The 18,255-nt window shown below is 37.7% G+C and overlaps 1 protein-coding gene across 14 annotated transcripts in view; it reads left to right on the top strand.

Annotated features, from left to right (window-relative positions):
- Positions 1 to 18,255, top strand: part of TRAPPC8 (trafficking protein particle complex subunit 8) — a 52,036-nt gene continuing 33,781 nt past the window's right edge. For 8 of the 14 annotated variants that reach the window (XM_053396289.1, XM_053396290.1, XM_053396292.1 and 5 more), the window contains exons 1-7: positions 2 to 406; positions 3,648 to 3,842; positions 9,311 to 9,394; positions 13,966 to 14,055; positions 14,929 to 15,103; positions 16,553 to 16,706; positions 17,215 to 17,305. In XM_053396289.1, the coding sequence (XP_053252264.1) occupies positions 250 to 406; positions 3,648 to 3,842; positions 9,311 to 9,394; positions 13,966 to 14,055; positions 14,929 to 15,103; positions 16,553 to 16,706; positions 17,215 to 17,305 (946 nt within the window). In that variant the 5' untranslated portion in view covers positions 2 to 249. Of the gene's footprint in view, positions 407 to 3,647; positions 3,843 to 9,310; positions 9,395 to 13,965; positions 14,056 to 14,928; positions 15,104 to 16,552; positions 16,707 to 17,214; positions 17,306 to 18,255 lie in introns of all 14 variants that reach the window. The other 6 variants (XM_053396298.1, XM_053396301.1, XM_053396299.1 and 3 more) reach the window with 2 other exon arrangements.

Consider the following 18,255-nt stretch of genomic DNA (forward strand, 5'->3'; position numbering starts at 1 on the left):
GGCTGACCCGGTTGTCTGGGCTCTCCGGATTCAATATGGCGGGTCTGGGCGGTCACTGAGGGGCTTGGCGGGGCGGCGGGTGTCAGCGCGGGCAGCCCAACTCTGCGCTCGTCTGCGGCGGGGATTCGGCCTCAGCGCTCGAGCGGGGAAGCGTCTCCAGGAGGAAAGGAGCGGGCTAAGCCGGCCGGAAGGGGCCGGCCCTTCGCTTGGGCTCAGCGCGGCGGGCCGCCCTGTCAGTCGGCCGGAGCGATGGCCCAGCGAGTGCAGTCGGCGCAGGAGTTCCTCCAGGACTCGTTCGTGCCGTTGGTGGCTGCGCTGTGCAGCGAGGAGGCGGAGAAGGTCACCCGCAAGAACAACCTGGGCTTTTGCGAGCTCATAAAGCCTTTCTGTCGCCTCACTTCGGAAGGTCGGTGTCACCTGGCGGGAGCGGAACTGGGTTGTTTACATGGTGGGAGGGGAAGGGAGAGCCGCCGCCGGAGCACCCCTGCCACCGCCGCCGCCCCGTCCCTTCCGGGTGTGGGTGCTGCGAGACAGCTGGGCGGGGCCGTATGTACATCTCCAGAGCCCTCCGAGGCAGGAGCCCCTTTCACTGTGTTGACTTCCCCCTTTGCTGAAGTTCCGACTTCAGGCAGCTGCCTCCCATACAGATCGCTTGCCAAATTCTCCCTTCTGCGAAAGCCAGGAGGGTACTTGTTCACGTGGGTGATGGCATCTTGTTTACTCTGAAGGGGGGAACATTGGAGCCGGTTTATGCTTTCACTCCAGCGGGGCAAATGTCTCTGAAGTGTGATGTCCAGGGGCCTTTGCAGCGACAGGGACATCAGCGTTAAAGTCACTGGGACCCTCGTGGGCAGAATTACGCTCTGCTGATCGTCAGTGTTTTGGTTGTATTTTGTGAAAGTGGTGTCCTTTACAGTTTTTCCACACTTCAGAGGTAAAAGATGACACAGAATGCCCTACAAGTGCTGGCTCAAATTAAACCCTGTTGATGTGAGCCATGCGAGTGGTTATTAACAATGGATGTGTCAGTTGTAGCCTCAGTTATATGTACTGGAGACTGCTTCCTATGAGACTTAGGTTGATTTGCCAAAATGATTATATAATTTTGTGCCAATAGGAATATTTCATATGTTTCTCAAACAAACAAGTCTATTACACATAGGTGATGTTTGAAAAAGGAATAAATTACTTTAACTTGGCTGTTACAACCTAGGAAAGCACATTTAACAAAATGCTCACCTTTGCTAAATGAAAATCAGTTAGAAACATCAAGTAATTATTAATTTGTTTTATACATTATTGCTTTGTATTTATTATGCTATCTGAACATTAAAAGCATTAAATACAATTTTAGCTGGTTAAGCAGTGTTTTTATTAAATATGCACATTTTCTGCTGCTGTAAAATGACATCTATAGATAGTAATGAAATGGATCTTGATGAAAAATAACAATTTTCAGAAGAACTGCTTTTGTATTGTTCTTCTTTTTTGCTAGTGTATTACTCCAAGTAAGCAGGACATTGCTTAAAGGCACATGAAGCAGCAACTTTGTTGAAGTTAAGCAGGCTTGGATCTGGTCAGTGCTTAGATGGGGGACCATCAGTGAGCTCAGTGTATGCTGTTATCCTGCAGGAAATATAGGATGTGAATGTAACAAATAAATGCCCATACATTTAGGATTAAGTTGTTGGAATTCTAACTGTGCACATGCTAGGCTCGTTTGAAATATACACATATGTGGACAACTTTGCTGCCCCAAATAAATAATAAATTCTTCAAGCACTCTGCTAGGATAAGTGATGGCCACTTCCTGCCAGCATTTCTGAGTACTGTATTTTATACCAGCTTTTGTGAATGAGTACAGTGGAGATATCCCAGCTCCCTCTGCAAACAGAAGGAGTCCTTTAGTTGCAGGTGGGGATGATATCCACACCATTATATTTCTCATTTTATAATCACTATATCGACGCAGTCTTTAATTATGTTTCTTACCTGTGCTGAACCTTCATGGATGAAAACAATAAGTAATTACAAGTGGTAGGTAAGGAGTATGTTAAGCAGGGGTGTTGGCATACTGCCTACCAAACTGTATTTTAAGTTGCTCCTTTCATTTGCACCTTGTTTTAATGTGTCCAGGATTAGGAAATGTGAATTAGAGGCAGGAGGTTTTTCAGCTGGAGATCCACCAAGAATTTCTGCAATTCACAGATGTGTTTGTTTGGAAACATAATGAACAGGAAAAGTATACAAGGTTGAGGGCAATTACTGTGAATTTGGAAAAGTGTCAGATAGGAGACTAGAAATGGAAGGATGTCAAAGTGACAAGTTTAGTTACAAACTAAGAATGTGAATACCAGTTTTTCTTATGATTTATAACTCATCCAAAAGTGTTCAGGACAGGTAAAAACTACTTAGATATAGTGATTGTAAAATGAGAAATATAATGGCGTAGATCTCACACACACACACCAAACCACAACCAAAGGGTTCCTTTTGCTTGTTGAGGGAGCTGGGTTACTTCCACTGTTGGAGGCAGTATGTGCCTGCGTGCCTGTTGCTGGGAATCACAAGTGGGGAGAGTGCTGTTGTACTCAGTTCCCTGGTTTCAGGTTTCCCATAGACACCTGGTTGGCCACTGTGAGAACAGGATGCTGGAGTAGATGGGCATTCGCCTGATCCAGCAGGCTCTTATGTTCTTACTCATTGGAGGCTTCCAGTGGAGTGCAGAGGTTAGTGGCCTCCCCCCCCCCAACCTCATTTCTCCTGCAGTCCCTGCGTTACTTCTCTGAAGGCTCCTCCAACTCTTTGGAGAAGATTTTCAAGGGGATTCAGGTGGGAGTGAAGAACAGCAAAAATGATTTTCCTCTTCCACTGACAGAGCATCCTATTATTCGAACTCTGATCATGAGATGTTGCTGCCATTGCAACCTTCATATGGATCCAAGCCATTATTATAACATATACAATATGTACTGCAAAATAATATAATAGTTTCCTGCATTAAATTTATGAAAACAGAAGGGCATGTTGTAGATAGGGCTAGGGATATAGGATTTTTTTAATAGGAGAAGGATGTTTAATACAGATATTTTGCCTCTTTGGTTATCCCTATAAAGCATAGGTTTATTGTAATGGGAATGCCTAAAATAGTATTTGCAATTGGCATCAACTCATTGTTACTAATGAGCTTTTCAAACAGAAAATTTTCCACAAAAAAGAAGCACGAGAAAATTTTCCAGTGCTTGACATCACTGACATAAATTTCTACTATTGAAAACATAAATCACTTTTAAAAATGACTTGAACACTTCAGAGGGAATGCTGTGCTGACAGCAACAACTGATCTGAATACCCTGTCCTTGGTTCCATGTTGAATGCTTCTAGCACTTTCAATAATGTAAAATAGTAGAATCCCATGCATGTTTAATCAAAAGTGCACCCTTCTAACTCCAGTGGGAGTTACTTCTTAGAGAGATTGCAGTCTAAAGGAATGTTCTCGTTTTGAATATTTTGTGAGAGGAGATCTTGCTTGCCTTTTCAAAATTTTTGAAGACACTATATGTTTTGATTTTTTTTTTACAGAAATGTTGTGTATTGAGCATTGCTTCAAAGCAGACTAGTCTAACACAGCTATTTTCTTACTTTAGTGCACATGAGAGATCCCAACAACCAACTTCACATAATCAAAAACTTGAAAATTGCTGTCAACAACATTATTACACAGCCACCTCAACAAGGAGCCATTCGGAAGCTTCTGAATGATGTTGTGACTGTTAGTCAGCCTGCTGAAGGATTAGTAGCTAATGTGATTACTGCGGGAGATTATGATCTCAACATTAGTGGTATGTAACAAGACATTGAAATGTGTTAATGATTTTATATTTTGTTTTGTTTTATATTTTCCCAGTGAGAGACATACAGCTTACAGCTTTGAAAACTTGATATTGCACAGTGATTAGTTACTACAGAAAAATACAATATAATATAACAGGTACTGTTCTGCACACATAGGCAGTTTGGGAATTGTTCAGGATAAAAATACAATACTGCATATGCAGGAAATTTGGGAATTCTTCAGTTTTGTTGCCTATTGCCATGTTGATAAAATTCCATATATACTGTTGGAGTTGGGGTTTTTTAAAAGCAGCAGACAGTGTTAGAAATGCTCCTACTTTGATTCCCACTCTCCATTGCTGCTTATTTTCAATTTTGGAATTGTTAATCCCAGCCAAATTACTTTGAAGGGCAGAGGTACATGTTGTAAGATAAATGGTTGTTGCCCAAAATGTTGAGCTTTATCCTTCCCACCCTGTAACATTTAGCCATATACTTAGTGCTGTCATCAAAGTTAGCATTGTCCCATTATTGCTTCTCACCATTACTGCCCTCTCATCAATATTCATCTGGCTCATAGAATGCAGATGGACAAATAAGCAGCTGCAGACCCCAGTCCCCATCATTTTTCCAAGTGAAGTACCTGTCACTAGTGAGGAAGGGTTCTGGTTCTGTGAGAGGCTTCCACCCCATAGATATACAGTGGTGCCCCGGAAGACAAATGCCTCGCAAGACGGAAAACTCGCTAGACGAAAGGGTTTTCCGTTTTTTGAGCTGCTTCGCAAGACGAATTTCCCTATGGGCTTGCTTCGCAAGACGAAAACGTCTTGCAAGTTTGTTTCTTTTTCTTAACACCGTTAATACAGTTGCGACTTGACTTCGAGGAGCAACTCATAGAACGGAGTGTACATAGTAGCCTTTTTTGAGGTTTTTAAAGACTTTGGTGATTTTTGAAGCTTTTCCAAAACTTCTTTTGCAGCCATTTGGTAAGTTAAGCTTTTAAAACTTTTTTGGGGGGTTTTGGATTTTGGGTTGGGGTGTTTGGAATTCAAGGACTTTGTGTTGGGGAGGGGTTTGCAAGAATCTGGAAGCTTGTTTTTTTCCCCCTGCATTTTTATGATTTTCTGTGACCATTGGGCCACTCTGCTGTTTTTTTAAAAAAATTCTGGGTTTGAATTTTGAAATGCTCTTTACAGTATGTGTGACTTTAAAGAGCACTTAAACTCTTGTTGTACCAAATTTGGCTTTGTTTGGACTTTTTTTGACCATAGGAACGCATTAATTGATTTTCAATGCATTCCTATGGGATTTCGTGCTTCGCAAGACGAAAAATTCGCTAGACGAAAAAGTTCGCGGAACGAATTAATTTCGTCTTGCGAGGCACCACTGTAAAAGGATCAACTTGCCTGATTTCTGCCCCTCCCTTCAAAAGACAGCATAAGCTTTCTGCATACCTAAGTGATATTATGTAATGAGATTCCTCAGTCCACATCACTGACAGTGTCCAGGAAGTGCAGAATGCATTTATGTCAGGCCACAATTTTTTACTGTATGTTAAGAAAGGGCTGAGAACTCTAGGGTAACATACAATTCTGCCCTTAGATATAATTACTTATGGAAAAAGTGTTGAAACCTGTACTACTTTTCTGTAGAAAGTTGTGCAAGTGGATGTCTACTCTTGTAATGGGATTTCCCCTTCAACTTACAGCTCCCTGTGCTTCCCTTTCCCCCCAAATAGACTGGAGCACATTTTTTGGAGGGGATTATGGAACGGGTGTGGGGAAGGAGAGGAAGGGAAAGCCCTGTTGTTTGAGTGGAAGTTTGTTTGGCTGGTGGATTGGTACCATTGGATGTTGCCCATTAGCTCTTACTCCCATTAGCTAAAAGTTCCCTGCTTTTTGCTTAATGGGAGTAAAAATTGTTTTCTAAAAAACATTATTATATAGTGTCTGGATTAAGGGTGGCGAGTTAAGTGAAGTTCCAAAAAACTAAAATATAAACATATTTCTAGAAATGCAACCTTCCTATTCATACTATTTGTAACATGTACGGTAAGTGAAAGCAGATCATAGTTGTTCCTTTTTGTGTGGAGTGAAATCTGTACAAATTAAAATACATCCTATCATTTTTATTACACTTGTATTGCTGTAGCTCTCTGTCTGTGGCTGTTCATATACAACACATCCTCATTCTTTATTTGTACTATGTTGAAATCCAGTTAATGTGTGTAAGTTGCTTTAGATGACTCAAGTTTAGTTCTGTGTATTCACTTGACTGCTGATTAAGTAAAATTATTGAGTTTTTGTTTTTTGCATGGTCAGTATTTTGATAGTTGAAGACAAAAATCATGCAAAGGCTATCTTTAAGGCTGTATTTCTAGAAACACCTAGCTAGAAATTAAGCTCCGTGGAAATAATTTTATTACCTGAACCTTTCTGCTTGAAAATCTCCTGTACATGCATCACTTTTCTAGATTACCCCATGTCTTTATGTAATCATACTGTATGTATAAGCAGCAAATGAAACATAGAGAAAATTGTTGTTATTTCTTTGTTTATTTTTATTGTGTAACCAGTGTGCATGACCTTTCAGAGTATATGAGGACAAGTCTACCCAAGAAACTTTGAATGGAATTCAGTGCCACTGTAATACAATTGTTCTGTCAGCGCAAACATTTCTACTTGCATATGGAACTATATTTCCTCCTCTCATGTGCTATTCTGTGGGTTTTCACGACCCTTCAGAGCAGGTTTTCTTGAGGGTGGGAAACCCCATTGTGTTAGTGGAAGTCCTTGCACTGGCTTGTGCTAGTGCATCAGATTAGCTACAATCGAAAATGTGAAAGTGTAAGCAAGTGTTTTATCACTTTATCTACCAACACTTTATGCCAAAGTCTTCATGGAAAAAGTGTAATTTGAAGGAAAGGAGATATAACATCATACAGATGTTCTTGGAGGCTGTTGAAGCACATGGAGCAGCATGAGAGAGAAAGGGCAACATGTTCTGAGGCTGCAGGAGACCTTCAGGTGGTAGAAAATGGTGGAGCTTTAGAAGGAAAGATCATGGGTAGGGCTGTTGGGATATAAAAAAGAAGATGTAATGGGGTGTGAGGGTGGACAAGGCTATGAAAAAAGGACAAGGAACTTGTACTGGATCTAGGAGTGGAGAGGTAACCGACATAGGATTTAAGAAGTGTTTTATCTATTTATCTGTTTATTTATTAAATTTATATACCATCTTTTGTCATGATCAGAGCAAATGACATAGGCAGCAGAGTACTAGATAGATGTGATGAGACTGAGAGACAATTAAAGTCTAGAGAGGAGAAGATTGCAGCAAACTAGGTCAGGACTAGTCTACTTCGTTTTTGCAGAAGGAAAGGATTATAGTTTTTCAGTCTTGCAAGGGGAAAAGCTATGGTTTGAATATGAGGAACATAGATGATCTAGGCATCAAAATGTGACTGGATGGTAATAATGCCAGTGAGAAAGGAAGGGCTAGAAGAAGTAGGGCTTTGGGGAAAATAGGAGGTTTGGTCTTTAAACATAAAAAGTTTGAGGCTATAACAAAGCATTCAATGAGAAATATCAAAGAGGCAGTTGGAGATATGGGATTGGAGTGGGGAGGAACAGCTTGCGGGTGGGAGAGAGAGTTGGGTGTCCTCTGCATATAAATAGGACTGATAGCCATAGAAATTGATGAGATTACCAAAGGACTATAGAGCCAGCATTGGGAACTTTGGCCCAATGTATCTCTCCAGGCTCCTTTCTGGCCGTCAGGACTTTGCCTATGCTGGATGCCCCCACCCTAGCCCTGCTGCTCATTTTCTTTGAGTGTTTTTGCCCGACTGGAATGTGTTCTACAACTGTAATCATGTCTCTTGCTTGCCAAATGGAGAGATGCATGTGTGTGTGTGTGTGTGTGAAACCTCTGATTTTGTTTGGCTGGAATATAGCCTATTGTAACAGTTTGTTGTTCTTTGGCTTTGGACCCACCACTGGCATGCAGCTTCTGGAAGGCCTGTCGTGATGGAATTTGGCCTTGAGCTTGAGAATGAATAGCAGGGGGCTAAGAACAGATCACGGAGAGACCCCAACAGAGGGAGAGAAAGGATCTTTTATTGAAAGTAGGACTCCAGTAAAACCCAGAACTGGAGCACTAATATGTCACTCTCCACTTAGAGGATATGGTGTGAACCACAATTCGTGTTCCTGAGATATTTCTCAGGGGGCAAAAGCTGGTGTGAACAGACTTTTTGAATAGTATATTTTAAAATACACCCAGTATTTTAAACACTTAAAAAAACCCCAAAAACATTTTATATGCCCTTTGACATGTCTGAAGTATCCTACTCTGAGTATTAAATATATTTAAAAATGCATGGCCAATGGAAATTCTTCGGACATGTCAAAAGGGATGACTACTGACCATGTGAGAAGTTTCATTATTAGTTCCTGAAAAACTCTTGTCTCTTGCTATAGTTAGTTGGGTAATCAGTTGTCTGTCTTAGGTGTATGTCTTGGTTTTGCAAGTACATTATTTTCTGTATTGCAGTTAATTTTTTAAAAAATTATTATTTCATTTTATAATGTATAAAAAACAGAACAATTATAGCAGCAGACTAAAATTAAAAGATGAAAAACAAAACTATAAAATTGCACATGAGTTAAAATAACAAAGTCCAAGGAAAGACTATCAACTTTATCATATCATTAAGTATAGTTTTAGAGTTGCCAGGCTTGTAATGAGTGTATGTGTATGTGTTCCCATGAGTGATGATACCGGTACCTGTTGAATGGAGAAAAATATAGTTAATATAGATTGTTAATATTGTTTAGGTAGTTTTTTTTCATGATTGTGCTGAGATTCCCTTAAAAGTGTGTTTGAAGTGATGTTCTCTGTCTGGCTGATTTTCCCTGCTCCCCCCACCCCCATGAAATGCCATTTCCTCTTTCGAACAATATCTGCATTTAAAGAAGAAGATGAAGACTTAGGGGTGTGTGAATATTTCAATGAGCATAAGTCTTTTTTGTAATAAGCCCCAAAACAAAAATGCTACTTTGGGGGTTTTTTTCTAGTAAGAAACGGTTGTAGATTGATACTGTACACATCCCGTATGTTTAAACCCAGTTATGTTCTTAGTAAGGCACAGCTACCCTATAACAAATGCTTAAAATATACAATGTTACTGAATAAATTCTGTCAAATACACCTGCTTTCTCAGAAGCTTTAAAATATTCTAATTCTGGAGAGAATGAGCATGATGCAGTATGCTCAAGACAAAATGCTCTTGGTTTTATATTTTTCATGTTTGGTTCTGAAAGTGTCCTATGTCCAGAGACGTCAGTGGAAGCTTAAGGGTTTACATGTATCCAGTAGATTTTCACATGCATATGGAGGCTTCCTAAACCTGAACGAAGATGAAATGTATACAAACTACCGGCTTAGTTTAATACTTCCATGTTTTCTCTGTCAGATCTCTCAGTTAAAGCTAGTGTTCCTTGGTACAGTAGTTGGAAAGACACACTGATGGGACTGAACACATCCACGTTTTATTCAGGTATTTTGTGTGACTGGTGTGGGTTTCCTAAATAGTCCTTTCTATTCCTTTGTTATGCAACCCATCCATCTTTTCTTACCACCCTACTACACTTTTCTTAGAATAGATTTCATTCCTAGAAATAAATATTGGTGATGGTTGATGAGATCTTATCTTTTCTTTTAAATCCAATTGTGATTATTCCATAGATCAAAATGAAGAGAAAATCATTCTCTATTGACTTGATTGAGCATGCTGAATTTTAAATTGCTTGACTTTCCAGAAATGCTTGCCTCCTTTTCCTTTTTTAAACAATAACTTTTTTGTGATAATTGGAAATAATAGTAGTGTTCAGATGAGTTGTAAGCTGCTGTTCACTACCCACCATATTTTTCTTAGCTGGCTTGTTGTTGTTAATCATATTTTGTTTTAGGGTCTTGTAGTTTATAGCTTAACAAATGTATAGTTACTCATTTGTTGTATGGAATTTGGATGTCTTTCACTACAACAGCATTCCTGTTTGTGATATTTTGCATTTGCCCAGCACATTATTCCTGGGAAAAGTTAGTTCTTTTCATTGTTAACAAGGCTGTTATGATTAATCTTGAATGTGATTGTGTGATAAACAGAAACTTAATTGACAGTGCTCGAGACATCAGTGGTTACTCTTTTCTCCCTTGTCAAACCACTCGGGCTCCAAAAAGGGACTTGCCTGGAAGGAAGCATTGGTACTGAAACTAAGGGAGAAGTCTGCTGGTTTCCTCTTCCCTAAATTGATTATGTGTTTGGCAATTCCACTCTTTTCTAAGTATGTCTCAGATGGAGGAAGCAGGCACTAGGAATTTGAGTTCATTTTAGACTTTGGTTAGATCCAGAATGTGCAGAGGATTTTTCTCTTTTTTTATATTTCTTGCTATTAGGTCTTCTTTAATAGTGAGAATCTCAGTGATAAAAATGAATATCTTCCAAAAAATGTTATTTCTGTTCCAAACGATCTCAATACTTAATGATGTACACTGTCTAAAAGAATGGCAAAAATACCTATCTAAATTTATATGGAGGAAGAAACCCAGGATAAAATATAATATTCCTATTGATATAAAAGATAGAGGGGGTTTCTCACTCTCAGACTTAGAGTTGTATTTTGAAGTGGCCTGCCTATTTTGGATAAAAGATTGGGTGCTGCTGGAAAACACACAGTTGTTAGATTTAGAGGGACCTGACATCAAACATGGTTGGCATTCATGTATTTGGTATGGCAAAGCTGGAATACACAAAAGTTTCTCTAACCATGTTAGTAGGAAAAATTTAATTAGAGTATGGGAAAAATATGAAACCTTATTGGAAAACAAAACACCAAGGTGATTTTCTCCGATAGAAGCAGAGACAAGGAAAAAAATTAACATGGGGGTTAAGTGGGCTACCTACAATGAGTTGTTAGATTTCTCAGAAGGAGAACTAAAAATGGAAAAAGAATAGAAGAGATTAAAGAATTTATGTGTTGAATTGGCTAAATTATTATCAAATTAACTCCAAATTTAAGGCAGACAAAAAAGTGGGATTCACAGAACAACCATCACAATTTGAAAAAGAAATATAAAGATCTAACCTATCTAAAATGTATAAAATATTACTTGAGTGGGAAACGAAAGAAGAATTAGTTAAATCATCCATGATCAGTTGGCACAAGACGTGGATCACAATATTGATTTAAATCTATGGGAGCAATTGTGGAAAATAAATTTAAAATTTACTGCATGTTACGTGTTAAAAGAGATCTATTTAAAAATGATCCACAGGTGGTATCTGACGCCAAGCAGACTAGCCAAAATATTTAGATCTAAAAGTGACAAATGTTGGAAGTGCCAAGATACAGTTGGTACATTCTATCAATAATAATAATAATAATAATAATAATAATAATAATTTATTTATACCCCACCTGTCTGGCTGGGCTTCCCCAGCCACTCTGCGCGACTTCCAAAAAAATATTAAAATACTGTAATACATCAAACATTAAAAGCTTCCCTAAACAGGTGATTGTGGAGGAGAACAAAATAATTTTGGGACAATAGTGTATAATGAACTTAAGAAAATGTTTAAAAGAATGTTTACCAAAAATCCAGAGGCTTTTCTTCTGGGAATAGTAACAACAGACCCCGCCCCCTGAATTACCCTAGGGATGTGTGTGACTACAGCTGCTTGAATTCTATTTGCACAAAAATGGAAAACAGATACACAACCATCAAGAGAAAAATGACATCTCAAAATGTTCAAATACTTAGAAATAGCTAGTATGACAGATAGATTAAGAAATAAAGATGCTAAGAGATTGAAAGAGGATTTGATATTATATCGGGATTATATGGAAAAATATAACAAGAAAATAAACATAATGGATTGGAAAAAACACTCAGCAGTAGATGTTATAATGTGAGATTATGTAAGGCAGTGGTGTCCAAACTTTTCAAAGAGGGCCAGATTTTTTTTTAGGATTGAAGTTGTTGGGCTTTTTGTTGAGTTTTTTTTTTTAGGATTTTACCCCAGGAAATAAACTGCCACAGGGGCCGGGTTAAACCGACTGGTGGGCTGGATTAGGCCCCTGAAACGGACTTTGGGCATGCCTGGTGTAAAGTAATGAAAATAATTTAGTAGAGTAAGAAAACACAGTTAAAAGCATAGTAGATAGGAAACCATGGAAAGAGTGGAAGGGAAGTTTAACTCAAGATATATGTGATTTAAAGAATCTTGGGAAAATGTAGCTATGTTATTATTACTATCATATGTTTATGACCTATATCCATGGTATTTATTTATTTATTTTTATGTATGACTGTAACATAGTATGTGTTGACGACGAGATATAACAGAAAAACAAATTAAAAAACACAAAAACTTGCTTTTAACTTACTTTGATCAATATTTTAACAGGCATTCTTTATTCTACATAAACTGCTTATAAGGTATAGATGATTAAGTGGTATATAAATCAAATAAATATATAAGTAAAATATATTCAAATTTTGAGATTAGAAACCGCTACAATACCTTTTCTTGAATGAGGAGCAGTATGATGCTTTAGTGATTAACAATATTACTTTTGAAAGTCATAGGAGGACTTCTTTTTCTGATATTTTGTGTCTTGGATATAAGAAGTGATGATGGTTATGCTGAATGGTACAAAAGTGGTGTTTACGTTCCAGAATTAAAATATTAAAATACTGGGTTATGCTTTAACAAATGAATTGGGCCTTTACTTGAATGTGAGGTGCCTGTGAGCTTCTAATGGTATTTGTAAGAAAGCAATGCATTTACAGTCTTAAAAAAAAGGAAAAAAAGATGACATCTATACAATGGGTCTACTATAAGGGAATAGTAGTCTTGGTTACTATATTTGTGGTGGTAAGAAATCCTGAAATATGCTCATTTAACCACAACCATGACAACAAAACAAATTCCTCTTCTATGTTTTTCAAATTTAGAATTATACTATACCTATAACCAGTTTCATTATGGTGAACATGTGTTTTTAGTAACATTGAATGTACATGACCAGTTGTGACCCTGCCAAACCCATACCTAGCATCTGGGAAAAACAGCCTTGCAGGCCTAATGAGTTCTGCAGCCTGGAGGTTCCCTTTGCCAGTGTTAGATCAATGTATGTTAGCTATATTGCTTCTTGTTTAATATATTTTGATCTCTGAATAATCTCAGCATTAGATCATGTTTCTTAAGTGGAGCTTACTTGTAATTTTGAATTGCAAAAATGATACAACTGATTTTAGAATCTTAACAAAATGTAGGCTGCAATCATATATACACTTGCATTGTAATGCAATTCACCAATCCATTTTACATTTTATTATTCTGTTATTAAAAAAAATCAGTGAATCTTGTATTGGGGCCCTGCTGTTACCTCTCCTCCCTAATTCTCTCCTTTCCTTTTTTCTCCCCAGCCATTTCCTCAACTCCTTTGTATGTTACAATGTCTCGCTTAGTCTTAGTTGTTTCTGTTTATTTGAAAACTGAATAAAAATTATGTATACATGCATTTAAGACTACAGACATCAGACTACATCTCATTGAACTCAATGGAGCTGACGTCTGAGTAACTTACAGATAGGGTTGCCATATTTCAAAAAGTAAAACCCAGGACACCCCAAAATTGTGTTTGTTTTTTAGCGTGAATTCTGTTTTCGTTCAAATAAATGAAAAATTCCCAAAACTATACTACTGATAAGCTGTAGTTTTACAGGCATGGCAGTATAAATCAAATTGTATGGGAGTAGCAGAGGGGCGAAATCTTTCTGATGTTGCAGTACAGCCATGGGATATATTGTGAACCATATGAATGAAATCTTCATTAGCTTCCCTTTCTTTATGAATTGCAATCTTGAAAATAGTTTCTTCTAATCTTTGTCCAAATCATACTGCAGAAGTGCTCAATAACTAATTAGTACTACTGTTAAGCTTGATAACTTTTTCCAAGACCTCTCCTGCTGGCAGTTGTCTACTTTTTTTTTTTTTTTACAGCAGAGTAGCTTGTCTCTTCATTTTAAATGTTTCTGTGATATCTTTTTAATTTATTTCAGCTACCACTCCATGGTTTGAGGCTTATCGAGAGAGCTTTCTTCAGTCTATGCCATCATCAGACCATGAATTCCTAAACCACTATGTAGCCTGTATCCTTTGGAACAGAAAGATAAATGTATGTTGTATATAAGATGCTTCTGTCCTACATCTGCTAGTAAAGAAGCTTGTTAAAAAAGCGGGAAACTGCAATGAAACAATTCTGTTTTCCAAAATCTTTATTGGAATTAATTGGGAGTATATGGTGCTCAAGGTCATTTTGTTTGTGTTTTAATTGTTTGATATTGAATTGTTAATAATTGCAGCAAAAACCTGCATTATTCAGAACCTTAAATTACTCAATTTTTATGTGTTCTTGCTTGTACAGAACCCCTTTGCACCTCCCTTTGAATGAGCCACAATTACACCAGGAAGCCCTTAATTAACTATGGTTTCACATTTTATCTGAAATGGTAAACTTTGGTTTTCAGCTTTGGAACAAGCCAGGATATTAATTCTTGGTTTGAACTTTGTTCCGATGCTGGTAAACATAATTGGAGGCTTCCTGGTTTAATCACAGCTTGCAATATGAGGATTGTGGCTGGGTGAGGATTCTTGGGTACAGACCAGCTTTTAGTACTTTATCAAAGAATAATCTTGCAGTCATTTAGCTAATGGTAGCATAGCAAACAGACTGCAATGAGCCCATCGTTTATACAACATTATTTTTAGACAGTATTTTATCTTCAGCTGCCACCTGTCTTGCTAAAGGTGGATTATTATTATTATTATTATTATTATTATTATTATTAATCACAAGTGACTTACTTGTAACTTTTCTTTAGATGTAATTTAGGCACAGGTTTAAAAGAAGCACTGAAGTTGTAATTTAGGCACAGGTTTAAAAGAAGCTGGAACAATACCCAAGCATTAACTAGTTCTTGGTTAACTTGTGAACTTGTGGTTCATCCTTAATGTCAACTAAGGTATGCTCGTGGTGTCATCTAGTGAACCTGAACCTGTGGAACAGTTTTTAAAGCTTTCACAAGAGCAGCATCAGATTCAACATAGTAATGAATACTCTTATCCAAAATGGTTCATTCCAAACACCCTCAAATACTATGTGTTGTTGCATGATGTGAGTTTAGGAGAGGAACAAAGGTGAGTAGGGTTGTCTAAGTGGCTTCTCTGACACTTTATAAGATTTCTGAAATGCTGATTTTAAACTTTATAATGTCTATGTAGTTTAAGATAATTCCATGATCCTCAGTTCTTGGACATACAGGTGTAATTCCTTCTTGTGTACAAAAACTATGTGTCTAATATAACTTGCTGTAACAAGTATAAATCCTGTAGGACTATGCCGCTATAAATAACCCAAAAGAGAGAGCTGTATTCTTTTAAAGTAAGTAGGTGAAATTAGATCTTTTGGTCATGGAGGATTCCTAGATAAAGTGTGATTCCTCGGGCTCATGTTAAGGAAATTCTTTTAGGATTTTGTGTTCTAAGTCATACATGTTTTTTCCTTTAGAATAAAGAATGGTGCTTTTTCAAAATAATTCATGAGCTCTTCCATGAAGCAGTCAGGAAATGCAAGTGCTTGATATTGCAAAACACTCTAAAAGTTTGTTATTTAGTACTTTCTGCTAACATTGTGTACAACTGGGATGTGTGCATTTTTAAAATAGGAAATTGGACTTTTCAAATGGTTGTCGGCAGTTAATCACTAGGACCAGAATTAGCCCGTAACAATATAAAACATAAACTGGTGAAATATTATTTTTTTGCACACACATACACCCACCCACCCACCCACCCATGCTGAATACTCTTCTGCTTGTTCAGATTTCTCCTGATGGACTTTATTATAATTCTGTTTGCCATTGTTTTCAGCCCTTGCCTGTGTTAAATTGGAATTAATATGGCTGCATTGACTTGTGAAGAATCTTCCTTGTCAGCAGTTGCTTATTTCTGTATCCTCAGCTCTTTAAATCTCTGGTCACTTCAACAGTATTTCTGTTTTTTCACATTTTTTTCTCATTCAATCCTTAATCTTTTTTCAAATAGTCTTCTAAGTTGGGGATGGATATTTCCTGATGGATCACTAGTTTTTCCTGACTGCTGGGATTCTTGTCAAGAATGCTTCATATAAATTGTTCTGTGCAACACTGATTGCTGCTCTTTTCAGTTTCTGTAGTTCTGAAGAGAAATGTTTCCTTCCTGAAACTTTGCACGTTGAGCTGAAGCAAAGTTGTTCATTCAGTATACAATAGTTTGCATTCACATGCCACAGTAAGCCATAAACTATGCACTTAACATGCATGGATGCTGTGAGGAAAGAAATCACAACCCCAGGCTAAGTTTTACAGCTTGATTGTTTCACTCCAAACTACAGTTGAACAAACTGGCCAAGTGTAATGCTGAGCTAGGAATTGTAGTGTGTTTCTTCCCACTACAATTGAGAAGGAGTGGATGCAGTTTGCTTGTGCCTGGTAAACTATGGTCTATGGCTTATGGCTACGTGAACATGCCAGGAATAAAGGTGAAGTTGGATTACCCGTCAAAAAGGATGATGTTTGAAAATATTCTGCAATACTTTACAATCTTTAGGGCTGATTCAATTTATGAAGAAATGAAACAGAGATATGGGACTCAGGGGTGTTATTTACTTAAGATAAATTCTCGTGGGTCTAATCGAGGAGCAGACGAACAGATTCCTGATCCCTGGAGCCAATATCTTCAGAAAAACACTATCCAAACCCAGGTATAATTTTTTACTTAAAACTTTTTCTGTACTATACTGAAGGGTCTCTTCACTCCTTTTGCTGTATGTGAGTCTGTTTATTTCCTTTAATAAATTATTTTGTCGCAGTTTTTAAATGTCTGATTCAACCAGTTGAAGTCTAAAGTTTCAGCTTCTTTTTTTCTTTCTTGGCATTATTTTATAATATGATTGATTGCTGGCTGGTACCTTCCAACACAGCTAGCCCAGGACACTTTGCTGCCTGAGGTGAGTGGAAAAGTGAAAGGCACTTCCCCTTTCAACATACATAAGCTGGCTAAACTAGCAGTTCACCTCATCACTGGTGATGAAAATTCAATGTCCCCTTCTGCCTCTGAAGACTGCAGCTTAACTTAGAGAGTGCAGGGCAGACTCTGCGGTAGTATCCAAGCAACATTCTGTTGGAAAGAAATTAGTGATTTCTAGAAGTGTAAAATATGTTATATTTTCAGAAAGTTGAAACTGTTTTTTGTATGTTTTATCCTGACAGGAACCTTTTGAAGATGGCCCATATACAGTAATTTCAAATAAGAATTCTGATCACTTTATACCACTGGATGGGTTAGGTAATGATTCCAAAGGTATGTTTCTTTTTATCACAACTTAGTTTAAAAAATAAAAATAAACCAGTGGTTTATCAGAATACTGCAACTGCAGGTCCCATTTCAATCATGCCAGATCGTGCCCTTATTTCATCATGTAACTACCATCAAAATTATGTAATATGAGAAGTTTTTTTCTTGGGGGATGCAGGTGTACGCATGCCCCTAAACATTTTTTTGAATCTAAGTTTGGCCTCATTGAGGGGTAGTATTTCAATATTAGTAGGAAAATGAGCATATCCCTAAACTTTTTTTTAGGAAAAAAGCACTGGATATGAGCTGCAAATCCCCACCTCAAATCTCAGTTCTCCTATGAGCTATTTTGATGGCCACCTACAAACTACTAACTCACTGTCTCAGTCCCCTTTTGAAACAATACTAGCAGACTTTGCATAATTATTCTAAGGCTTATTAAGAATATATATGAAGTGGTTTTGAGTTTTCATAAAAGTATCAAGTGCTTATGTAGGGATGCTTGTTCCTCCAGGATTAGCTGAAAAGTATTTGCTGCAGTATCAGTGATAATTCAAGTAGTATCTTACTCTTCCTACAAACTTCACTACAGTGAAGCTGATTGGTGACTTTCTCCATCCCCTGAAATTGATCTGATCAGATCACCTAGTATGACCCTAGCCTTCCACCAAGAGTTTCCACCTTACAAGTCAGGTGCCATTAAAAAATAAAATAAAAGCTTGTTGGAGTTGTTAAGCAAACAGTAAAAGACTACAATCATTGGTAAAAGTCTAGCTCCTTTTGAAGTGTTTCTGAAGCTCACTGTATTTGTAGAGATAAGCCTCTGTCTTTCTAAGCTGTGTTCACTAGGCTATTACATGGGAAGTTTATTTGTAGACCTCTCCTAGTTGAAATATAGCCAGGTTATAAGAATGTATTGCAGAGGTGGAGCAAACAAGCAAATATTGTTGTGTTGC

Source organism: Podarcis raffonei, chromosome 7, assembly GCF_027172205.1.
Source record: "Podarcis raffonei isolate rPodRaf1 chromosome 7, rPodRaf1.pri, whole genome shotgun sequence".
NCBI classification, from domain to species: Eukaryota; Metazoa; Chordata; class Lepidosauria; order Squamata; family Lacertidae; genus Podarcis; species Podarcis raffonei.